This window comes from Bos taurus, chromosome 9, assembly GCF_002263795.3.
Source record: "Bos taurus isolate L1 Dominette 01449 registration number 42190680 breed Hereford chromosome 9, ARS-UCD2.0, whole genome shotgun sequence".
Classification (NCBI taxonomy): domain Eukaryota; kingdom Metazoa; phylum Chordata; class Mammalia; order Artiodactyla; family Bovidae; genus Bos; species Bos taurus.
This window is the reverse complement of record NC_037336.1, coordinates 96,674,102-96,699,774: the sequence shown is the minus strand read 5'-3', so window position 1 is coordinate 96,699,774 and position 25,673 is coordinate 96,674,102. Positions and strand designations below refer to the sequence as shown.

The following is a 25,673-nucleotide window of genomic DNA, read 5'->3' as shown; positions in this document are numbered from 1 at the left end:
ATTTTAAAAATTGTTAACTATAAATATGCTCTATGACACACATATACTTTCAAAAGATGAACTCCAACTGTTGAGGGGATGAACTGAGGAAATACAAACATATGAGATGCTCTCCCAGGGTTTTCAGTGAAGAAAAATGGAAAGAGAAGTGGAATAAGGACAATTTGGACATTAAACCTCTGACCTCGGCTTTGACATTAACAGAGAGAGCTCATTGACTTGGAGACCAGATCTTGGTTTCCAACACCACACTCTCAACAGAAGAACCAGGACTTCTTGGTGAAACAGCCAATTCCTGGACTGACTGGAGTGAGGAAGACATAATATGAGCTGGGCGTATCTTGTACGTGCAGCACGCTGAGGAAGTGTTGAAAAAACAAAAAACCAACAGGAGTACCTTAAAATGACCACAGGAGCAACTGAAAGAATCCCCACTGGCCAAAGCTGGAACAATCTGAACAACAAAATAAATGACAAAGCACTGGATTTTACTGATGTAAATAATTACTATATAAATAAACAAGAGAAGGGACAAACCTTTATGGAAAAAAATCCAAGTAATTTACATAGACAAATGATCAAATAAACCAACATTATCAGTAGTAAGTCAGGTTGAGAACATGAGCTTTCAAATGACAAGGGCACTTCACCTCTGTGGTCACAGTCCCAGACTCCAGTCAAAACATGAAAAAAAAAGTCCAGACAAACCCAAACTGAGCGACAGTATACAGAATATCTGACTGGCCCTCCTTAAAACTGTGACAGTCATCAGAAACAGAGTCTGAGGAACAGTAATAGCCAAGACACGGATGAGGAGACATGGTAACTAAATGTAACGGGGTGTCCTGGCTGGGATCTGGGACATGACGTGCCACGCCATGGGATTCCATGACAACGCTTAAGAAATTTACTATACAGGCATAAAAGACTACAAGCCAGGACGAAAAGAAAAATGTTAACGTTAATTATAAAATTAAGCCGTTCTGTATCACTGTAATTGATGATTGCAGTTATAGAGCAATTTCTAAACAGCAGATGAGGAAATTCCACTTAAAACAGTGACTTCCAAAACTGGGACATGCATCAGATTTGTGTATTTTGCATCAGCTACAGAATGCATCACACAGTAACAAACAAGTCCCACTGTGACAGTGTAACTGCTGCCTTACAGACTGAACAAGGTCCGTCAGGCACCACGGTAAACACCCCACAGGAGCGCATTTAATCCTCCACAGAGCTTTCTGGCGCCATTTTCGGAAAGGATACCTTGCCCACAAGGCCCATTCTTGTTGATTATGGAAATTATCACACTCTCGTTATCAAATACCTATCACATAGCAGGGAACTCAGTTGGGCAATCGACAGATGCTGTGCCATCTCGTCCTCCCAACACGCCTCTCCCAATCCCTATTCTGCACAAGAGGAAAAGCAGACGTTAAGGTAACTGGCCTGCTCCCTGGAATGTGTCTGGGCAGAACTGGAGCCCTGGTTCGACCTCAAAGCCGAGGACTCTCCCACCCTGGGCCCACCTCCTGTCCCAGGTCCCTGGGGTGTCCACCTCCTCCCAAAGGCAGACACAGAGCCCTGCACCCCCTGGGAAGGAGGTCCCTGTCGGCTGGAGAAAGCGCCTGCAGGGAGAGTTCAGGGACCGAGCTCTCTGGCCAGCGCTGGGGTTCCCTCCTTTGGCGAAGCCTCTTAGCTATTCTAGGTCTACATTCCTCACCTACGCGCATGGGTAAGAGTCTGAACTCCGCCCTGGGGAGACACAGTGTGGCTACGATATAGATGAGGGGGGAATCATGAGAATTTCATCTTATTTCTGTATGTCAAAAACAAGGTGTAACTCAACTCCACTCTCCTTCAGGTAGCTGCCTACCTCCTTGAGTATTATTAACTCCACCCTAGGTAGACACTGTGTGGCTACAGTATAAACGGAAGGCAGAGGGGGGTACGGGGAGATGAGAATCTCATCTTATTTCTGCATGTCAAATGTAAGGTGTAACTCAACTTCACTCTCCTTCAGGTAGCTGCCTACCTCCCCTACTAAGTACAGGAGTCACACCCCGTCTTCTGGGAACATGGTTAGGGGAACCGAGAGCACTCAACAGATCAGGCTGGGGTTTCACTTTCATGTAAATCTGTGTGTTTATGTCTAAAAAAGAGCGTAAAACCACCCCCTGGAGGGACAGGAAACACAGGCCTTTTAAATTAGAGACCAGTTATTTGAAATCAACAATTAACTTTGAGAATGGGATTCTGTGTAAGAGCTGAGACAGAAGAAGAAATAAAATTTTAAATGTATGTTATTTCATTGCCTTTAGGTTTTTTGTTTCTTAGGTCTCCATTTCAATGATTTCCTTATTTACAGTTGAAAACTGCACAGTAACTGCTTCATACTGTAGTGTAACTACACCATCAGACCCTCAGTTCACTCAGCATCGGCTCAGCCAGACAAGGGCTGCGCTAGCAGTTGAAGAAACACACATTACTGAACAAGAGACTCACCCTCCCTGCCCTCCTAAACTTTTCGATCTACACAGAGAACTAGGTATTTAGCAGGTCAGTTCAGTTGCTCAGTCGTGTCCGACTCTTTGCAACCCCATGGACTGCAGCACACTAGGCTTCTCTGCTTCACCAACTCCCGGAGCTTGCTCAAACTCATGTTCATCCCACCATCTCATCCTTTGTCGTCCCTTTCTCCTGCCTTCAATCTTTCCCAGCATCAGGGTCTTTTCCAGTGAGTCAGTTCTTCTCATCAGGAGGCCAAAGTATTGGAGCTTCAGTTTCAGCATCAGTCCTTCCAATGAATTTTCAGGACTGATTTCCTTCAGGATTGACTGGATTGATCTCCTTGCAGTCCAATCGACTCTCAAGACTCTTCAGCACCACAGCTCAAAAGTGTCAATTCTTCAGCACTCAGCTTTCTTTACAGTCCAACTCTCACATCCATACATGACTACTGGAAAAACCATAGCTTTGACTAGACAGACCTTTGTTGGCAAACTAATGTCTCTACTTTTTAATATACTATCTAGGTTTCTCATAGATTTTCTTCCAAGGAGCAAGCATCTTTTAATTTCATCGCTGCAGTTACCATCTGCAGTGGTTTTGGAGCCCAAGAAAATAAAGTCTCTCACTGGTTCCATCATTTCCCCATCTATTTGCCATGAAGTGATGGGACTGGATGCCATGATCTTCGTTTTTTGCATGTTGAGTTTTAAGGCAGTTTTTTCATTCTCCTCTTTCACTTTCATCAACAGGCTCTTTAGTTCCTCTTTGCTTTCTGCCATTAGGGTGGTGTCATCTACATATCTGAGGTTACTGATATTTCTCCTGGCGATCCTGATTTCAGCTTGTGCTTCATCCAGCCCAGCGTTTCTCATGATATACTCTGCATAGAAGTTAAATAAGCAAGGTGACAGTATACAGCCTTGACGTACTCCTTTCCCAATTTGGAACCAGTCTGTTGTTCCATGTCCAGTTCTAACTGTTGCTTCTTGACCTGCATACAGATTTCTCAGGAGGCAGGTAAGCTAATCTGGTATTCCCATCTCTTGAAGAATTTTCCAGTTTGTTGTGATCCACACAGTCAAAGGCTTTAGTGTAGTCAATAAAGCAGAAGTAGATGTTTTTCTGGAACTCTCCTGCTTTTTCAATGATCCAATGGATGTTGGCAATTTGATCTCTGGTTCCTCTGCCTTTTCTAAAACCAGCTTGAACACGTGGAAGTTCTCAGTTCATGTACTGCTGAAGCCTTGCTTGGAGAATTTTGAGCATTACTCTGCTAGCGTGTGAGATGAGTGCAATTGTGCAGCAGTTTGAATATTCTTTGGTATTACCTTTCTTAGGGATTGGAATGAAAACTGATCTTTTCCAGTCCCGTGGCCACTGCTGAGTTTTTCAAATTTGCTGGCACATTGAGTGCAGCACTTTCACAGCATCACCATCATCCAGGATTTGAAATAGCTCAAGTGGGATTCCATCACCTCCACTAGCTCTGTTTGTAGTGATGCTTCTAAGGCCCACTTTGCATTCCAGGATGTCTGGCTCTAGGTGAATGATCACACCATCGTGGTTATCTGGGTCATGAAGATCTTTTTCGTATAGCTCTGTGTATTCTTGCCACCTCTTCTTAATATCTTCTGCTTCTGTTAGGTCCATCCCATTTCTGTCCTTTATTGTGCTCATCTTTGCATGAAATGTTCCCTTGGTGTCTCTAATTTCTTGAAGAGATCTCTAGTCTTTCCCTTTCTACTGTTTTCCTCTATTTCTTTGCATTGATCACTGAGGAAAGCTTTTTTTATCTCTCCTTGCTATTCTTCGGAACTCTGCATTCAGATAGGTGGACCTTTCCTTTTCTCCTTTGCCTTTAGCTTAACTACACACAAAGTCCTTCAAGCCCAGTTCCTCATTATGTAGTGAAGGAAAACTACAAAGCATACCAGCGGACAGGATCTAGCCTGGAGATCCCTTAGGGTGACAACAAGGAAGACATCTCCAAAGAAGGACGGCTGAAGGCACTGACCAGGAGAGGGAGGGGGAAGGTGGCCAAGACAGAAGAGCCCACAGCTCCTCCAAGAACCACAGGCCATGCCAGCCTGGGCTGAGGACAGAGCAAAGCAGAGTACACAAAGGCGCCGGCAGGCATCAGACCTAACAGAAAGGTGCAGCTGCAGAGGGCGCTAAGCAGAGGCGAGGCAGGGCTGAACCTACCTTTTTCTTCAAAATGTTTCCCACGTCTCCTTACACAAGCAGACCGGTACAAAGATACGCCCATTTTTCTAAGACTACTTTGACTTTTTCACACATAAAGCTCAACTCTTCAGTCTTAAAATCAACCTAAACAGCTATTCTGTCTACACTAGGCCAACAAACAAGACCAGTTCACCTGCAAGGAGTCAGCAGAGAAAAAAATAATTGTTCGCCTGAGAGGCACGCTGCCTACAGGAGTTGTGAAATTCTTAAAAATGGCAAGTTAACATCTAAGAAATAAAACGCTATGCAACGTCAAAGATGCACTTAGAGATAAACAAAAAGTCTGTCTTGTGAAAAATATAACTATCTTCTAATTAAGAACGATGTAAACTGGAAGAAAACTTTTATTGGATCTAAAAACTTTTAGAAAAAAGCTATTTCTAATTTTATACCTCTCTTCACTAAGGAGAACATAATTGGTAACTGTGGTTGAATACGTAGGCTAATGTGAAATTTGCTGGAAATGTGAGGCCTGAAGTCCAGTGTATTCCAAAGATAAACACCACTCACAGTTTCAGAAAGGAAACCGATCTCACAGTATGTAATTACATGCAACATGTACAAAATATAGGGAATGTAAAAAATAAAGTATCAGAACTATGTTATTACACTTTGTGTCTCAGTCGTGGGGACTACGAGTCCCCTGAAACTGAATGTAGATTTTAATTTACACGCATTTTTGGAGTCAAGAGTCCATAGTTTTATCAGATTGTCAGATGGAGTCTCTTACCCAAAAGGGTGAAGATGCACTGACCTAGACAATATTGACCCAACATTTAGCAGGGTTCTTCTTTCAAAATGTCTCATTCTGACATATATTAGACACTCAAAGGATAAAGGTATCAGATGCATAACAAATTCAAATCAGTATTTGAGCTACAAGGTTGCTTCCACATTAGGTAAGAACAATGCCTTTCCGACCACACAAGCTGGCTTTGCACAAAGGTGACTTTTAAATCACATACATGTCAAGAAGTTAACCAAATAAGGCCGCGGTGTTCAATCTTTTGTGACGCTCTGTTGTTTTCTGTTTAGAAGGACACTATTCTCCATACTCCTTGCAAAAGTGGTCAATTAAAATAAATTAACATTTAATTGAATAGCACAGTTAATTTAGGAATAATTAGAGAAAGCCTTAAACGGTTCATAATCAAGGCTACAATTAAAAACAATAAAGGCAAAGCCTTTGGAGGGTAAAATTAAGCAAATATGGAACACCATGGTTTGGTGAATGAGATAAAAGGAGAATGTTCCACATAATACAGTAACAGAAATGTGAAAGCAGAAGAAAAAAATATTACAAGAATAAAGTTATTTATAAGACTGACACACAAGGGTAGAAACCATGGAAGAACAAGGGATTTAATAAGTGATTTTCCAGTGAGAACTTTGTGTTTATCTTTCTTGGGGTTCAATGAACTGTTTGAATCTATAGGCTTACCGTGTCTGTTCATTTTAAGCCATATTTCTTAAAATCTTTTCTCTGGTTTTCCTCTTCCAAGAACTGCACTCGCAGACACGCTGAGTGCTGGGCAGGACCTCGCCTGTCCCCGCTGCTCTGCGCACGTTTTCTGGCCCGCGTGCTCCCTGTACCGCTCTGTGCACGCTTGCGGCTGCTATGCTCACAAGGCCAGGTTTTTTTTTTTTCTCAGTGCCTGTGTGTAACGTGACCAGTCGCTCAGCCGTGTCCTACTCTTTGCGACCCCATGGACTATAGCCTGCCAGGCTCCTCTGTCCATGGGATTTTCCAGGCAAGAATACTGGAGTGCGTTGTCATTTCCTCCTCCAGGGGATCTTCCCAACCCAGGGACTGAACTCGCATCTCTGGCATCCTTTGCACCGGCAGGCTGTTTCTTTACAGCCACATTTTTCTTGTGTCTACTCTGTTGATAATCCCACCCAATATATTTGTCATTTCAGACACTGTATTTTTCATCTTCAGACAGTCCATTTGAGTTTTTTTTTTAATGTCTTCTATTTTTTCTTCAATGGTCTTGTTCTCATTTAAATACCTGAACATAATTCAATAATAAAAAGACAAACCAATTAAAAATGGAGAAAGGATCTGAATACACAGTTCTCCAAAGAAGACATACAAAGGGCCAACAAGCATCTGAAAAGATGCTTACCAACACTAGGAAAATGCAAATCCAAACCCTGAGACAGGACTTTCCATCCGTAAGGATGACCGTCCTCAAAAAGTCAGACAATAATAAGCATGGGCAAGGGTGGGAAGAAATCAGAACTCTCATACACAGCTGGCGGGAATGTCAAATGGTACAGCCAAGTTGAAAAATCTATGATCCAGCAATTAGACTAAGTATATATGCAAGAAAAATGAACACGTATGTCCAGACAAACACCTCTATACATCTTTGAACACTTACAACATCACTACTTATAACAGTCAAAAGGTGGAAACAAGCCGATGCCTATCAAGTAACAAGTGGATACGCAGAGCACAGTACAGCATTTAGTGGACCGCTATTCAGCCAAAGAAAAGAATGAAGGACTGATACATCGTACAAAAGGACTGAAACTTGCTAACATTAGGTTATATGAAAGAAGTCAGTCCTAACAGACCACATGTCACATGATTCGATTTGTATAACATGCTCAGAACAGAGACAAAAGTAGATTAACGGTCACTTAGGACTGGGAGGGATGAGGCTGGCAGCCAGCAGCAGCAAACGGGCACAGGGGACCTTCCTGAGGTGATCACGGTGTTCTAAAACTGACCTGGTGATGGCTACACATATCTTTGAGCACACTAAAACAACTGATTTGGATACTTTAAATGGGTGAATTGTTTGATACATGAATTGTATCTCAATAAGGGAAAAATGGGCTTCCCTGGTAGCTCAGCTGGTAAAGAATCTGCCTGCAATGTGGGAGACCTGGGTTCAATCCCTGAGTTGGGAAGATCCCCCGGAGAAGGGAAAGGCTACCCACTCCAGTATTCTGGCCTGGAGAATTCCATGGACTGTAGAGTCCATGGGGTCGCAAAGGGTCGAACACAACTGAGAGACTTTCACTTTCAAGGGGAGAAATACCAATAACCTCAGATATGGAGGTGAAAGCACACTAGTGCAGAGAGAAACTAAAGAGCCTCTTGATGAAGGTGAAAGAGCAGAGTGAAAAAGCTGGCTTAAAACTCAACATACAAAAAAGGAAGATCATGGCATCCAGCTCCATCACTTCATTGGCAAAAAAGAGGGAAACAATGGAAACAGTGACAGACTTTATTTCCTTGGGCTCCAAAATCACTGCAGATGGTGACTGCAGCCATGAAATTAAAAGACGCTTGCTCCTTGGAAGAAAATCTATGACAATCCTAGACATCATACTAAAAAGCAGAAACATCAATTTGCCGACAAAGGTCCACAGGGTCAAAGCTATGCTTTTTCCAGTAGTCACGTACAATTGTGAGAGATGGACCATAAAGAAGGCAGAGCACCTAAGAAGTGATGCTTTCGAACTGTGGTGCTAGAGAAGACTCTTGACAGTCCCCTGGACTACCAGGAGATCAAACCAGTCAATCCTAAAGGAAATCAGTCCTGAACATTCATTGGAAGGACTGAGGCTGAAGCTGAAGCTCCACTACTTTGACCACCTGATGTGAAGAGCCGACTCACTGGAAAAGACCCTGATGTTGGGCAAGATTTGACGGCAGGAGGTGAAGGGGGCAAGAGAGGATGAGATGGCTGGATGGCACCACCGATTCGATGGACATGAGTTTGAGCAAACTCAGGGAGATGGTGAAGCACAGCAAAGTCTGATGTGCTGCAGTCTATGGGCGTTGCAAAGAGTCAAGATACGACTGAACGACTGAACCACAAAGGTTATTTTACTTTCTTTTCCAAAGGGACACCTCAATATGAACCAGGGATAAGCAGGATTTGAACAGAACGCAAGCTTACTTTTACTAAAACAAGGAAATGGGGATCTTATGATAGGTTCTAGGTCAGCTCTCACTCAAAGAGCAATTCCAAGAGGAGAGCTCTCACCAGGCATGTAAGATGCAGACCACAGTGATGCAGAAAGGACTTGACATCTTGCATAAGGAGTCTAAAAGGGCGGACATGCCTTCGTCTTTTATTCACAAGTTCTCAGGAGACAAGAACACAAAGAGAGTACACAGGAAGAGGCGCCGAGCAGCAGGAAAATTATTAGTCTTGCCAGTGGTGATTCACTGAATTAACTCTCATTTATTCCATCAACAGATACTTATCCAGTATCTACTAGGTGCATGGCTATTAGAAAAAGATTTACAGTGATGTGAAAACACAGAAACCAGTACGATAAGCTCCTTTACAGCTTACATTTCATGTAAGCTATGGTATTTTTTCCCCACAAAATATCACAGAAAATGGTACTTATTGCATTTTTCCAGAAAAATGGGTCTGGAATTATTTTCCCTTAATTACATGTGTTGGTCTTCCTAGCTTTAAAGAAATGGAAGGAAACTTAAAAGAAAATAGTTAACTATGTGAACATTTAAAAATATAAAATATAATAACACTCATTTTAAAAGTTAAACTGGAGAAAAAAACACTGTCCTTAATTTATAAAAGATTCATTAAAACTGGAAAGAAAAATCCTGATACCAATAGGAAAATAATAATTGAAAAATACAAAAAAAGAGATAATTCACAAAATAAACTTAAATACCAATAAAACATGAAAGTAGTTCCACCTATTATTAGTCACCAGACACTCTAAACAAGATAGCTCTTTCTGGGCTATTAAATTAGCAAAGGCTTTAAAAAATCCTCAAAACTAGAACGCTCATAAGGTAAGCACTATTTGTGGCCTGTACGTTTTTATAATCTTTCCAGAAGAAAATGTTTAACGATAGATATTACAACTTTTAAATGTGTTCAAACTCCTTTCTAATTCTGCATTCAGAAAATGATTTCACAAAAGCCCCCAGAAGAGCCAACAGAGCTGTGTTACCAGGGGGTTCATTGTAGTGCTATCTGGAACAGAAAGAAACTGGTAACAACTTAGACGGTTTATGGCAGAACCATAAAATGGAATGAGAGAGCCAGTTTTAAATGACGGTTTAACACTGTTACTAAGATGGCAAATGCTCACAGTATGTTCGGACAATGTATCACACCCACCTCTGTCGAGAGGGACCTCCTATCACCCCTGTATAATTTACTTGGGAATTATTCATTTTTGTGAGATCTCTTATTGCTACAGCAAACCATTATTTAAATCATTCATCACATTCTTTCACATTCATGACTAAAAATACAGTATATAAAACAAAGGACCACAGACTCTGAAGTATAACAAAGCTGAATGAGCCCTGAGTCCAGGTATTCTGAACTAACATTGGTACGTGTCTTAAAGACTCACTTTCTCCATCTGAAAAATATGCACCCAGTTTGCAGGCTCATTACAGAAAACACGTGATACTATTTGAATGATGGCACACAGGTGACAGATGCAAATTTATTACCATTTCCACAGCAGATCACAAATTATAAAGTTTCCATTTACCTTATCTCTTCTCAACTAGATTATAAATTCCCTGAAGACAGGGGATGTTTTATGTTACACTCCTACATAATACAAGTATTACCGGCCTAGGGGAGTAAGAGAATATTCAGAAGGTAAGTGCTGTCTGAAACACTGCAGGAGAAAAGAAAGGAAAAGGGCAGCTGATGCTCAGAAACCAGTCCACTCACAGGCGAGAGGCTCCCAGAAACCAATCCACTCACAGGCGAGAGGCTCCCAGAAACCAATCCACTCACAGGCAAGAAGCTGAGAAAGACGTCGTGTTCGGGAATGGGAAAATGTTCATTGTGAGTGGAGACTAAATTCTAAGATACAAGTTCTCCCGGGGTCTATTCGGCCTGGTAGTAGTTGTCTAGTCACTAAGTCGTCTCTGACTCTTTGCGACCCCATGGACTATAGCCCACCAGGCTCCTCTGACCATGGGATTCTCCAGGCAAGAATACTGGAGTGGGTTGCCATTTCCTTCTCCAGGGGATCTTCCCGACCCAAGGATTGAACTCCAGTCTCCTCCATTAGCAGACAGGTTCTTTACCACTGACCCACCAGGGAAGCCTGTACCTTAGGCTGAAAGGAGTCTCAAATTTAGCTACCCCTGAGTGGCAACTTCACTTTCTGCCGTAAAGGGTGGTGTCATCTGCATATCTGAGGTTACTGATACTTCTCCCCGCAATCTTAATTCCAGTTTGTGTTTCTTCCAGTCCAGCGTTTCTCATGATGTACTCTGCATAGAAGTTAAATAAGCAGGGGGACAATATACAGCCTTGACGTACTCCTTTTCCTATTTGGAACCAGTCTGTTGTTCCATGTCCAGTTCTAATTGTTGCTTCCTGACGCGCATACAAATTTCTCAAGAGGCAGATCAGGTGGCCTGGTATTCCCATCTCTTTCAGAATTTTCCACAGTTTATTGGGATCCACACAGTCAAAGGCTTTGGCATAGTCAATAAAGCAGAAATAGATGTTTTTCTGGAACTCTCTTGCTTTTTCCATGATCCAGCAGATGTTGGCAATTTGATCTCTGGTTCCTCTGCCTTTTCTAAAACCAGCTTGAATATCAGGAAGTTCATGGTTCATATATTGCTGAAGCCTGGCTTGCAGAATTTTGAGCATTACTTTACTAGCGTGTGAGATGAGTGCAATTGTGCGGTAGTTTGAGCATTCTTTGGCATTGCCTTTCTTTGGGATTGGAATGAAAACTGACCTTTTCCAGTCCTGTGGCCACTGCTGAGTTTTCCAAATTTGCTGGCATATTGAGTGCAGCACTTTCACAGCATCATCTTTCAGGATTTGGAATAGCTCAACTGGAATTCTATCACCTCCACTAGCTTTGTTCGTAGTGATGCTTTCTAAGGCCCACGTGACTTCACATTCCAGGATGTCTGGCTCTAGGTCAGTGATCACACCATCGTGATTATCTGGGTCGTGAAGCTCTTTTTTGTACAGTTCTATGTATTCTTGCCATCTCTTCTTAATATCTTCTGCTTCTGTTAGGTCTATACCATTTCTGTCCTTTATCGAGCCCATCTTTGCATGAAATGTTCCTTTGGTATCTCCGATTTTCTTGAAGAGATCTCTAGTCTTTCCCATTCTGTTGTTTTCCTCTATTTCTTTGCATTGATTGCTGAAGAAGGCTCTCTTATCTCTTCTTGCTAGTCTTTGGAACTCTGCATTCAGATGTTTATATCTTTCCTTTTCTCCTTTGCTTTTTGCTTCTCTTCTTTTCGCAGCTATTTGTAAGGCCTCCCCAGACAGCCATTTTGCTTTTTTGCATTTCTTTTCCATGGGGATCGTCTTGATCCCTGTCTCATGTACAATGTCACGAACCTCATTCCATAGTTCATCAGGCACTCTATCTATCAGATCTAGGCCCTTAAATCTATTTCTCACTTCCACTGTATAATCATAAGGGATTTGATTTAGGTCATACCTGAATGGTCTAGTGGTTTTCCCTACTTTCTTCAATTTCAGTCTGAATTTGGCAATAAGGAGTTCATGGTCTGAGCCACAGTCAGCTCCAGGTCTTGTTTTTGCTGACTGTATAGAGCTTCTCCATCTTTGGCTGCAAAGAATATAATCAATCTGATTTCGGTGTTGACCGTCTGGTGATGTCCATGTATAGAGTCTTCTCTTGTGTTGTTGGAAGAGGGTGTTTGTTATGACCAGTGCATTTTCTTGGCAAAACTCTATTAGTCTTTGCCTTGCTTCATTCCATATTCCAAGGCCAAATTTGCCTGTTACTCCAGGTGTTTCTTGACTTCCTACTTTTGCATTCCAGTCTGGGAGAAATATCAATAACCTCAGATATGCAGATGACACCACCCTTATGGCAGAAAGTGAAGAAGAACTCAAAAGCCTCTTGATGAAGATGAAAGTGAAAGTGGAGAGTGAAAAAGTTGGCTTAAAACTCAACATTCAGAAAATGATCATGGCATCTGGTCCCATCACTTCATGGGAAATAGATGGGGAAACAGTGGAAACAGTGTCAGACTTTATTTTTCTGGGCTCCAAAATCACTGCAGATGGTGACTGCAGCCATGAAATTAAAAGACGCTTACTCCTTGGAAGGAAAGTTATGACCAACCTAGATAGCATATTGAAAAGCAGAGACATTACTTTGCCAACAAAGGTCCATCTAGTCAAGGCTATGGTTTTTCCTGTGGTCATGTATGGATGTGAGAGTTGGACTGTGAAGAAGGCTGAGTGCCGAAGAATTGATGCTTTTGAACTGTGATGTTGAAGAAGACTCTTGAGAGTCCCTTGGACTGCAAGGAGATCCAACCAGTCCATTCTGAAGGAGATCAGCCCTGGGATTTCTTTGGAAGGAATGATGCTAAAGCTGAAACTCCAGTACTTTGGCCACCTCATGCAAAGAGTTGACTCATTGGAAAAGAGTCTGATGCTGGGAGGGATTGGGGGCAGGAGGAGAAGGGGACGACAGAGGATGAGATGGCTGGATGGCATCACTGACTTGATGGACGTTGAGTCTGAGTGAACTCCAGGAGTTGGTGATGGACAGGGAGGCCTGGCGTGCTGCAATTCATGGGGTCGCAAAGAGTCGGACACAACTGAGCAACTGATCTGATGTGAGTGGCAACTTTGTGCAGGGATATATTGACAAGTCTTCTCACAAAGTGATTTGCATTGAAATTCAGGGCCTCCGTCATTCTAGCCAAATCTGAGTCTGGGGAGTTCGCCACCTCAGAAAGCTTCCTGCATCAGGGCTTGGGGTAGAGGAGATGGGAGTTGTTCATTACTGGGCACAGAGTCTCCTTTCGCAAGATGAAGAGTTCTAGAGACTTGCCACACAGCAGCCTGAATGAATATACTTAAACACTACTGAGCTGAACACTTAAAAATGATTACAATGGTGAAAAAAAAAAGCAAAATGAAAAACAACCCTCCCCAAAACCCTGAGTGAATAAAATACACTGTGACACATTTACACAATGAAACACTTTAAAGCAACAAAAATACAGTAGCTCAGAATCCACCTGCGATGCAGGAGACCCCGGTTCCATTCCTGTGTCGGGAAGATCCCCTGGAGAAGGGATAGGCTACCCAATCCAGTATTCTTGGGCTTCCCTGATGGCTCAGACAGTAAAGAATCTGTCTGCAACGTGGGAGACCTGGGTTCAATCCCTGGGTTGGAAAGATCCCCTGGGGAAGGAAATGGCAACCCACTCAGGTATTCTTGCCTGGAGAATCCCACAGACAGAGGAGTTGGCAGGTTACAGTCAGACACGATGTCACAAAGTCAGACACGACTGAGCGACTGAACACAGCACATCACTCAGAAAACAGATGAATCTCATGAACATCACGTCTCATGAAAGATGTAAAATGTCGCTAGGTGTCAGGGCGACGAGGAGAGGACGGGCAGTGGCCGGGCAGAAGGGATCTGTAGGGCACTGCTCTCTGTCACAAAGCTCATCTCTGCAAGAGCACATTCGCTTCTAGATGCCAAATCCTGCTTCATGTGTCATATGTATCAAACGTCCGCCTTACACAATATAAAAGCAAATGTTGCCCAAAAATCTAAAACTAAAAAAAAAAAAAAACCTGAAGCAATCTACCAGGTCCCACCTAATTGGTCACTAGCCTCCCTTTCTCTTTTATCTTTGTATTATCAAACTCTGCCAACAGCCTATATAGTTGCCTCTATTTTATATATAATTCAATATGTAAAATTCTGTACTTAGAGAGGAACAGATTATACCTAACATAAATATATGCATACTCTTTAATAATGCGATTCCATTTCCAGGATTTTATTCTAATAAAATATCTTGGGTATACACAAAGACTGAGCCAAAAAGAGCACTCATAATATTGCTGCTTATAACAGCAAAAGAAATGGAAACACCTCAAATAGCCGGACAAAAGACTGGTTAGATTAACTGAGATCAGAAGCACTTCCGGGAACAGAACCCTGACGGAACCCTCAAGGGGAGGCAGGAGGCAGCAACAGGGGTTGCCCCTGGCAGACCAAGACCACACCAAGCGCCCTGTAGGAAGGATCGCCGCGTCCTTCTCTTACGTTTTCACCCACAGAGGGGCTTCTTTCCCTGAGCTGCTTCCTCGAGAGCACAGGGCATCAGCTCCAGGCCAGGGTGCCTGTCTCCAGCAAAGAAGGGCCACCTCTGGGCCTGAGGAGAAGGACTCTCCCATGTACTTTCAGGGACAGGCTCCCGACGGCCTGTTTAAACCACTCTGAGATCATACCAGTGGGTTGAATCAGGACTGACAGAACTGTTGTGAAAGTAATTCAAAAGCAATTAAATTACAGCATACTGATAATGAGGAATAGTGCTTGCCATTAAATATGTTTATAAGATGGGAAAGTGTTCATGATATGCTAGCTACTAATGGGGCTCAGACGGTAAAGAATCTACCTGCAATCCAGGAGACCTGGGTTCGATCCCTGGGTTGGGAAGATCCCCTGGAAAAGGGAAGGGCAACCCATTCCAGTATTCTTGCCTGGAGAATCCCATGGACAGAGGAGCCTGGTGGGCCACATACAGTCCGCAGGGTCGCAGAGAGTCATACACGACTAAGCAACTAAGCACACCAAGCTAAACTGTACGGAGGAAGGACTTACACATATAAACTTACATAGGTAAATCTCTCTCACACACACACACAGATAAGAGATAAAGCCCAGGAAAGAAATATGCCAAAATGTTAGCGGTGACTATTTCTAGACAGTAGGATTATGACTATTTTCTTCTTTATACTTCTCAGACTTTTCTACAATTGACATGCATTGCTTTTATAATCAGAGATTTCTAACTGATTAAGAAAAGTAATCTCATTCACTTTTCTAAGGCAATAATAGCTAGATCAATTTGGAAAGCAATACTTTTAAACATAATGCACAACATTTTAAAAAATGAAAACGGTACTAACCTAAGTCGTAAAGACATGTCAAGTTAAACCAAAAACCTAAAAAGAAGTTCTAGAGAAAAAAGACTGAGCTATACCTAATGACTTCAAGGAGTCATTCAACCTATAGTATTACACTTCTGATTTTAGTAGCGTGATTTATGATCCTTGGGTCAGAATTCCAAGTACCTTTAGGAGTACTACACAAAATTTTTATAGCTGAAGCAAAAGAGGGAATCTGGAAAAGCTGGGTCCCCAAATCCTCATTTATGACTTCCACAGACACAGAAAAACAAATGTTTCCTGGATAAAGATTATTGCAACTGTTTTAAAATATATGTAGCCTCAAAGCACACTTGATGGCCTTTTATAAAAACTAATTACGATGGACTTCCCCCATTATCACTTTAAAAGAAAAAAATTAAAAGAAGAAAAAAAATGTAATAATGATAGCTAAAAATTACTGGGTACTTTTTGTAAAAGGTGATTGGCTCTTCTAGTTTAGTAACAACCTAGGAAGTAGGTGCTATTATTATTTGCTTTTCAAATAAGGAAACTGAATCGCAAAGAGGTTAAATAATTCCCCAGTATTTAACAGGCTGGTCATCAGAAGGTAAGGCTCAAAGCCTGTCTGTCTAGACTAATACACACTCACTCTAGTACCAATGCCCATGTGCTCTCCCCACTACAGCCACTGCCTCCTCCACCCGACAAGAGGGCCAACTGACCACCACGACACTACGCCAGGAGCTGAGACCCGAGATGAGCCAAACAACCACGCCTCTGCCCTTCTGGAGTCTGATGTCTACTAAGGCCAACAGACAACAAAAAAAACATTCACACAAATGGATAATCACAAATGCTGAGACACTAGAACATGGCAGAAAACCATGGGGACCAGGAAGACTTTTAACAGAAGGACCTAATCTAATCAATGCCTCAAGAGGTCAAGAATCCTGTCTGCAATGCAGGAGACACAGGAGACCTGGGTTCGATCCCTGGGTTGGGAAGATCCCCTGGAGAAAGAAATGGCAACCCACTCCAGTGTTCTTGCCTGGAAAATCTCAAAGAGACAGAGGAGCCCAGCGGGCCACACTTTAAAGGGTCACAAAGAGTCGGACAGGCCTGGGCAGGCACGCAGACATGGGTGGAAGGGTACAAGGTCAAGGAAAGGCTGACCCTGTGGTGAGCAATGCCTCAGAGAAGACCAGGGACAGGAGGAAGAGGTGACCGGGTAGAAATAACACCCCAGGTCACCGTTTTCTTAAAAATACACTTCACTGCAGTGAAAGCTGCTGTACCCTAACACACACACACACACAGAGCAGGAGACAATGAGTTTCTTTTTTACCTTTTCTTGAGGACAAGTCCATTGGGAAAAATAAATAAATAAATAAATATATGTTAGTGTTTCAGAGAAAAATGAACAAATTATCTAAAATATTCCTATATTCCAATCCCAATATTACTCCAAAACTTACACTAAATTTTAAACTCATCTTTACAAGTCTTATGTTTAAGGATAAGCAACCAAGAGAACGACCTTGGGAGACAAAGATCAAGATGCATTCTTATTCTTGCCTGTGGGAAACAACACTGTTTTCAAGGAAGAAAACAGCCAGATCCTAACATGCCTGGCTTCTTCAAAATGCCTTTAGATCACTTAGTGGCAAACACTGCTGCTCTCCTGACTCAGTCTCAAGGGACAAGGCATAATAGCAGCTTCCCTTAATTTCGGTGGAGCCATGCTTTTCAAAGGGAGGGTCACAACCGACTTGTGGATGATAACATCAATTTAATGAGTCATGAGGAACAATCTTTTTACAGAAGAGAACAAAAACGAGAATTACTAGAGTATATTGTATAAGGTCAAGCACTGTTCCATAAGTTTTTATTTCAGTTACACAGCACGCACACGCTGTTGTAAAATACACTTCCTCCCACAGGTCACAACTGCAGCCAGAATCACCACCCCAGGACAGAAATTACCATCTTACAGCCGCCTTGGCCTAAAGACCAAGTACTGGAAAGAAGAGTGAGATGTCTAAAAAATTCTGAGCACTGGCTCCTCTTTATTCTGGGAGCCTGAAAGACTGAAGTAAAGCTTCACGGGGGAAAAAGTTGTGTACAATGAGTTTGGGGGAAAAAGTTGTATACAATGAGTTTGGGGGGATTTCAGGGTAGGGTTTGTTCCTTTTCTTTTTTTTTTTTGCTTTTTTTCCCCCTAAAAATCCTTCATCGCTGTTCCATCCTGTAAAGTCCAGTTAATCCAGAAAACACAGTATTTCACTGTGTTTGGTGTGCAGGTCTGAGGTGAACAGCACCTTGAGCTTTGGACCTTAAAGGGAGCACAGTCTGACAGAAGCAAAGGGGAGCAAGAGCAGGGAGACCTCGGGGAAGCCGCAGCCTCTCCGGGCTGGCCTTCTCACCTCTAAACAAAGGGCACCGCCCAGATGATCCCCAAGCTCCCTTTGGGCTCTAACCTCCTGAAAGTCTACAAGCAATGCAAAGCAGGACTAAATGCACACCAAGAGTCCCTCCATCTGTAAGACTTGCAACAAAACAGTAAGAGCTCGATTCCTATTGGAGTAAGAACTAAATACTTAAACATTCAAAAGACTAACTATAACCACTTAGTGAGGAAACCAAGTTACACCTACATTTTTATGTTCCCACATAAAGACTTCAGAATGTTTCATGGTACAATAAAAATAACGCATGTATTCAATCTTCTTCCAAAATATTTCTGAAAGACTAAAAAGGTTGACGATTTGTTAATTTTACATCTCTAAACTAGCTGTCCTCTAATAAGCCCTGTTCAGAACATTCTACAGTTCAGCAGTATCCTCAAATAGCCTGCTCATGTACAAAAAGGAAAAAAAAAAAAAAGTTCCACTGAAAACAAAGCTTAGTATCCACTTTTTTCCACAGAAGGCTTATTTCTTTTGAAATTACGCTGAAATGAACTCCACTTATAAAATGCTTTTAAAAGAATGCCTAATATATTCTTAATAGCTTTCCCTGCTACCTTATAAACATTTGGCATCCACATGATCCATGAGACTAGTAAGTCTATCAATGTCTGCAAAATACAACAAATGATCTTAGAGGTCAAAAACAAATTTGCATACTGCCTATGCCATGAGTACTTAAAGAAAATCAACTGGATACAGTCCTCTCAGATAATTCATATATTCAAAATTCTTAAAAAGAAAATTTAAATTAACTTAAAATTTGGCCACAGCACTCCCTTTGTATAGCATATAGAATATCATCAATTTCAATTTTAGGAACAATGCAAAGTAGAGAGACTTAAACTTATAAATGTACAATAAGTTAGGTTCTCTTTTTATTGTGAAATAAAAGCATGCAACATTCCTTATGAAAAATTTTAGGAAAAAGTACCATGTATCCCTTTGACCTATTTTCTAAACACATATACACTTTTTGTTTTAATAGGATCACACTAAGTATAAAGGTTTTAATTCAAACTTATATTAACAGTTTAAACAAAAATAAAGGGATTTATTAATTCACGTTGAATTCTCAAGAGAAAATGGGAATGAATGTAGCAGAAGAGGACAGCGGCCGACGACTTCTCTTGGTTACTCTGAAACCAGACTACTTCTCTCTGAGACAGTGACTAGAGTTCCAGGGAGCTACCTCCAGGCTCATGACTGCGCAGGAGTCAGTTACTATAAAGAGCTTTTCCGTCCTCCAGCTCCCATCTGAAAGATCCTAGTAAAGAGCTCCAGGGGCCTAGCTCTCATCAAGTGCCATCCCTACAGCCAGGCAGTGGAGGACAAGGGCAGCTCCGTCTCTGCCACGGGGTCACGAGAGGGGCGGCCACGCGGGGTGGCAAGACAGGGCGGACAGGCCGAGCTGGTGGGGAAACGCGTGTGACCTGAGCAGACACCTCACGGGTTGGCTGCCACACCTGGCTCGTGCTGCTGTGTGCCCTGCCCTCTACTGAGCACAGCGGTGGCTATGCATAAACCAGAAGTGCCCAGGGAATCTTTTTAACAACGGTAACAGGTCCCACTGGTGTGAAGACTTAGAGGAATTAGATCACGAGCATTTCCCCATGTCACTGAATACACCTTAAAAACGTGGTTTTTTAGTAATAGCTGCACAGAATTTTTTTATGTGGGTCTAAGGTTTTTACACTTAATTATATGACTTAAATCCAGAAAAACCACATGCCATCATGATCTTTTTTAAACACAACACTCACAAGAGACAAAAAGCATTTTAGGAAAGCACCAACAATCACCGACATCTTTGCCACACCTTTTCCAGAAACTAGCCACAGGGCTCTTTGGGGCGGGGGAGGGGGGCTCCGGGTAAGAGGAGTGGATTATGGGGAGGGTGGAGAAGGCAGGTGATCCTCTGAGGCTTACCATTAGCAAAAATCTACCACTGATGGTTTGTAAAAACCCTTGTCTTTAAGGGACAAGGATACAATATACCTCAAAGTAAAGCAGGAAAAGCAAGATTTGTCATAATCTAATTAAAGGAAGACTAAAAGTTAAAACCTCAGATATGCAGATGACACCACCCTTATCTCAGAAAGTGAAGAGGAACTCAAAAGCCTCTTGATGAAGGTGAAAGTGGAGAGTGAAAAAGTTGGCTTAAAACTCAACATTCAGAAAACAAAGATCATGGCATCCGGTCCCATCACTTCATGGGAAATAGATGAGCAAACAGTGGAAACAGTGTCAGACTTTATTTTTGGGGGCTCCAAAATCACTGCAGATGGTGACTGCAGCCATAAAATTAAAAGACGCTTACTCCTTGGAAGGAAAGTTATGACCAACCTAAATAGCATATTCAAAAGCAGAGACATTACTTTGCCAACAAAGGTCCGTCTTGTCAAGGCTATGGTTTTTCCAATGGTCATGTATGGAGTTGGACTGTGAAGAAGGCTGAGAGCCGAAGAATTGATGTTTCTGAACTGTGGTGTTGGAGAAGACTCTTGAGAGTCCCTTGGACTGCAAGGAGATCCAACCAGTCCATTCTGAAGGAGATCAGCCCTGGGATTTCTTTGGAAGGAATGATGCTGAAGCTGAAACTCCAGTACTTTGGCCACCTCATGCGAAGAGTTGACTCATTGGAAAAGAGTCTGATGCTGGGAGGGATTGGGGGCAGGAGGAGAAGGGGACGACAGAGGATGAGATGGCTGGATGGCATCACTGACTTGATGGACGTGAGTCTGAGTGAACTCTGGGAGCTGGTGATGGACAGGGAGGCCTGGCGTGCTGCAATTCATGGGGTTGCAAAGAGTCGGACACGATTGAGCGACTGAACTGAACTGAACTGAAAAGTTAAAAACAAACACACTATAACTTAACCAACTGAGGGAAGTTAGTGATCAATGAGTCCCCTGGACTGCAATGAGATCAAACCAGTCAGTTCTAAAGGAAATCAACCCTGAATATTCATTGGAAGGACTGATGCTGATGCTGAAGCTCCAGTACTTTGGCCACCTGATATGAAGAGCCGACTCACTGGAAAAGACCCTGATGCCGGGAAAGACTAAAGGCAGGAGGAGAAGGGGACGACAGAGGATGAGATGGTCAGATAACATCACCGACTCAATGGACATGAGTTTAGCAAACTCCAGGAGACAGTGGAGCACAGAGGAGCCCAGCATGCTGCAGTCCATAGGGTCACAGAGTCGGACACAACTTAGTGACTGAATAACAAGTGATCAATGGGGGAAAAAAGCAGCGTGTGTGAAGTCTAGGGTAATGAAAGCCTAAGAGTAAGACTCTGTCACATGCCTCTCATCCTGGGAGCAGGGGGTATGCCCAACAGGGGTGCAAGCCAACTTGGTGTGGTAACATCAGTCGCTAAGATCATTCCACTAATTTCCCTTGCTGACATCATGCTGACCAATCTCTTAATTATACTTTGGCAAGAGGGTACACTGAGCCACCAGGCACAGATGAAGCCAGGTGGAAGGTGAAGCTCCATGCCTGGACCTTGCTTACCTTATCCTGCCCAGGGAACGCCAGCTTTTAAAGACCCACCGCAGTCCCTGGCCAAACTCCCTTTCTAACATCTCCTCCACTCCTTAAAGAAATCATTTCCAATGGCCTACCCGCTGGTGGCATCAAAGTGTCTTTAAAAAGAATACAAACCACCTGGTCAAACGAGAAGGCTGAAACAACAGACTGCTATGAGTGAAAAACGATCATCTCTGAGGAATGAGGAATTATGACGTAACAGGAAGTTATTAAGGCAAACGCATGCAGTAAGCAATCAAGCCTTTCTATTCCCGTATTTCAGCAGGGCTCAGAACCAGATCTACAAGACACCCAGAGAACACAGACGGAGGAAGCAGAAGAGGCTTCTGAGGACATGACAATCAAAGGGAACCACAGAGTCCTTCCCGAGAGACAGATGTCCCCATTTCAGAACATGAAGGGGGAGCTTCTGCATCGCTGGAGTCCTTTGTTAACTGCTTCTCTGCCTAAAGCCACCCCAGTCAGTGGTTAGCGCCCCCTGTAAGGGTCTCACGCCATGCCCATCACTGATGTGGCCAGGAGAGCCTGCTGCTAAACAAGGTGGGTTCCACTGGCGAGAACACATAGGGAGGGACATCCCATGTCAGGGCTGAGACAAGCAGGCTCCAAGGGCGCACTGAGGTGGAGAGACAGGGTCAAATCACCTAGGAGTGACGGGACAGCCAAGTACTTCTTTTTTAGCAGCGAGACCTATTTTCTTCAAATAAACTTATGAGAACTATATTACAGTAAATAATAAAGTCACTGGTTTCCAAAAGTTATTTCAAGTAACCTGCACTTTACACAGTCAATAAACAAGAATAATGGGGCTATTTTTAACGTAAATATTTTTATGAAAGCTTACAGAATACAGCAGCAGTCTCCAATCAGCTTTTAGTAGCTAAGATCGGTGCTTTTTAAAGTGCTGATTCAAGAAATCACAAAAGTAAACCGTTCCAGATCAGTTTTAATAGTTCTCCTGATAATTTCGGGATCCTCCTACAACTGACCCAGAAGCTTAAAAAAGAAATTGTTAAGAAATGCTTATTTACTCCTAAGTTTAATCACTAATAATAACAACTGCTCTATCCTTATCATGAATTATTTATCAAAAACAAGGACAAGAGGTATCCACGAATGACAACAGGCAGTAACACTGTAAGCGCACGATCACCTCTCAACCTGCCTGTGTTCCCTGGTCATTGCATAACTCACGTCAGCAGGCGCTGAGCAGAAGTGCTGGGCTGGCACCTGCCACCCTGCAGCTCTGGCCAACGTGTGCAGGCCTGCTTTCCACCAAAGACCTGTGCATTAGATCAGCCTTCCTGATCAATGACACACCGCCATGAAAGACGTGAACAAAGATGGCAGACGGTGAGCTTCACTCTGGTCTGTCCCCAGACCAGTTAACCTAGTAGCACAAGGCACGATACTGGTCCCCAGTGTGGCCAAGTGTGGCATCCTACATTATTTGAAAATGCACACCAAGCTTCTCTGAAATGACTAAAAACACAAACAGCAGAGATTCAAACAAACAACTGCAGAAGCCCTGAAACATCATCTACTAATGATCTACAGTAAACTGGTCAGAGGTCAGCTCTGCACACTGAAGAGGTGGTGGTAACAATGAGGATGTACAGAAGAGAAAATAACAGCTCTGTCAAGTAATGCTTTACAGATTTGCTATTGTAAAATTAACTGCAATGTTGCTAAGAAAAATATTTCTAAGATCTGCTTGTTCCGTACACTGCTGCTCACTTGAAGCTGGATGAAGCCCATTATCCTGACCTATTTCTACTATAACAAAGACAGAGACCTGGCTGAAAACTCAAGGTTTCTTTTCATCATTAGAGAAAGTCATTTTTAACAGCACATTTTCAATTCTCTCTGTTCCTTTTACTTTTAGTTAAGAATGCTCACATCCATTTTTTCCCAGAGTACAGCTGCACAGACTTACAACTTCTGATCTGCTCATTTGTATCATGAAATCACATCTCCTTTTTATGGGGATCAGACACAGGGAAAGTGCAGCCAGACCTGAGCTCAGCACTAGCTGTGAAAGCCTGGACAAAACAATTAACACTGTGCCTCAGTTTCCTCATCTTGAAAAGAGACAGTAATAGGACATACCTCATAAGGCTGTTGGTCAAGATTAAATGATTAACATAAGCAAAAGAAACAGCGTGTTTTAAGGGATAAGGGCTCGCTACTATTAGTTTTAAAGAGAACCTTACAGGGGTCAAAATACTCAAGAATGACTCTACTAACAAATGCACAAACTTTCTGACAAAAGCTCTAAAAATGTTAGATACATTCCAAAGGACCCAAACAAATTCTCATTGCACCACGTATCATGACTTAGAGAAGCTGTTCCCTAAAAGTTCACCAGAGTATCTCAGGAGTTTGGAATGAAGGAAAATGAAGGAGGACTTTCTTCACAGCTTATAAAAAAAAACACATCTGTTTGGGCCGACTGGGTCATAACAAGCACGAATGTGGTTCCTGTATTCGGTTCAAACTACAGCTACGGACTTTTAAAACTTCTTTAAGGAGGAAAAAGGACACTTAACTCCTTTATTCCTGCAACTATACAGCAAGACAGTTAAGATGCAGGAGCAGATGTGGAAGTTATTTTCCTTACAGGACAGGGGGCAGCAGTCTCCAAGTTTATACGGGGCGATGCAGAGGACAGGGGGTAAGAGGGCATTTGAATGGACAAACAGAGGCACGCAAGAGGAGCGGAGTGCTCCTGGGTTATGGTGCGTTTCCGTCTCCCAGTCACTAAAACGGCATAATCATTGCGGAACACAGTCTCCAGGGGAACCGAACGCCACATGCACGCTTTGGGTACCAAAGTTCCATCTTGGAACTTTCCCGCGGGGGTGGTGGCGGGGGAGCCAAGTTGGGCACAAATCGGTCCTTTACTTGATATGCACGTGCGAGCAACCGCCTGCACCGGGCTCCTACCGACGGCCGGGGAAGGGGGGGGGGGGGGGTGCCCTCGGAAAAAGAAAGCAACCTGTTTGCAGAGCTTAAATGCAGTTTCTCAGCAGGCACCCTCGGGGATGGCAGGGCGGTGGACAAAAACGGACGGCAAGAGGAGAACGGACACGACCAGCGTGTATCTGCTTCGCGAGCGTCCACCCTGCCTCGGAGAGGGGCGCAGGGGAGGCAGCGTTTTCGCTGGAGACGAGGGTCGCGGCTGCAGCGCGGGGCAGGGGTGGGGGGTCTCCCAGCGCGCCCCCCGCGAGCATGGGAAGCCGCAGCGAGGCCGGCGTGATGGGCGCTCCCGCCGACCCCGCGGCGCCCGGGCCGCGCGACTCGGCCGCCCTGCCCGCCCGCCCCGGGTACCGCCCCGGGCTGCGCCCCGGCGGCCCCCTGGATGCTCCCGCAGCACCTGGCGGGAAGCGGAGGGCCCCCCAAAACACCCCGACACCCCACGCCCCCCTCGGGCCAGGGCGCGCCCCGCTCTGGGCGCCGGGCCCGCCGCGCTCACCTCGCCGCCCGGCAGCGCTCGGGCTCAGGCTCTGGCGGCGGAGGCGGCGGCGGCTCCTCCATGGCGGCTGAGGTGACGGCGCAGGCGAGCGGCGGCACCGGCGCGGCGGCGGCGGCGGCTTCTCTCATCCGTGCGCAGGGCCCCGCATGGCCGCGGCGGGCAGCGAGCGGCAGGCGGGCGCGGGGGGCCCGGGGCGCCCCGGGGGTGCGGGAGGGGCTCGGCTCCGCCCCCGCCGCGCTAGCCCGCCGCGGGAGCCGCTCGCGCCGCGGCCATCTTGGAGACGGCGGCCGGCCAGCGCCGGGCTACGGCGGTCGGCGAGGGACACGCTTCCGCGGGCGGCGGATGGCGAGGGACAAGCTTCCCCGGGCTACGGGCGCGGCGGCGGCGGCGAGAGCAGCCCTGCGCGGGAGGGCGGGAAGGCGGGAGCCCGGGGCAGGGCTGCGGGCGCGGGCCGGCCGGTCGGGGTCGCGGCGCCGCCGTCTGGCTTCGCGCAGCTGATCAGTG

General features: G+C 44.2%; 1 protein-coding gene across 4 annotated transcripts in view; it reads right to left on the bottom strand.

The window, feature by feature from the left end:
* MAP3K4 (mitogen-activated protein kinase kinase kinase 4) overlaps positions 1 to 25,465 on the bottom strand; it is a 105,126-nt gene extending 79,661 nt beyond the window's left edge. For all 4 annotated transcript variants that reach the window (XM_002690377.7, XM_059889979.1, XM_005211105.5 and 1 more), the window contains exon 1: positions 25,170 to 25,465. In XM_002690377.7, the coding sequence (XP_002690423.4) occupies positions 25,170 to 25,297 (128 nt within the window). In that variant the 5' untranslated portion in view covers positions 25,298 to 25,465. The remainder of the gene's footprint in view (positions 1 to 25,169) is intronic.
* Positions 25,466 to 25,673: the final 208 nt, after the last annotated feature.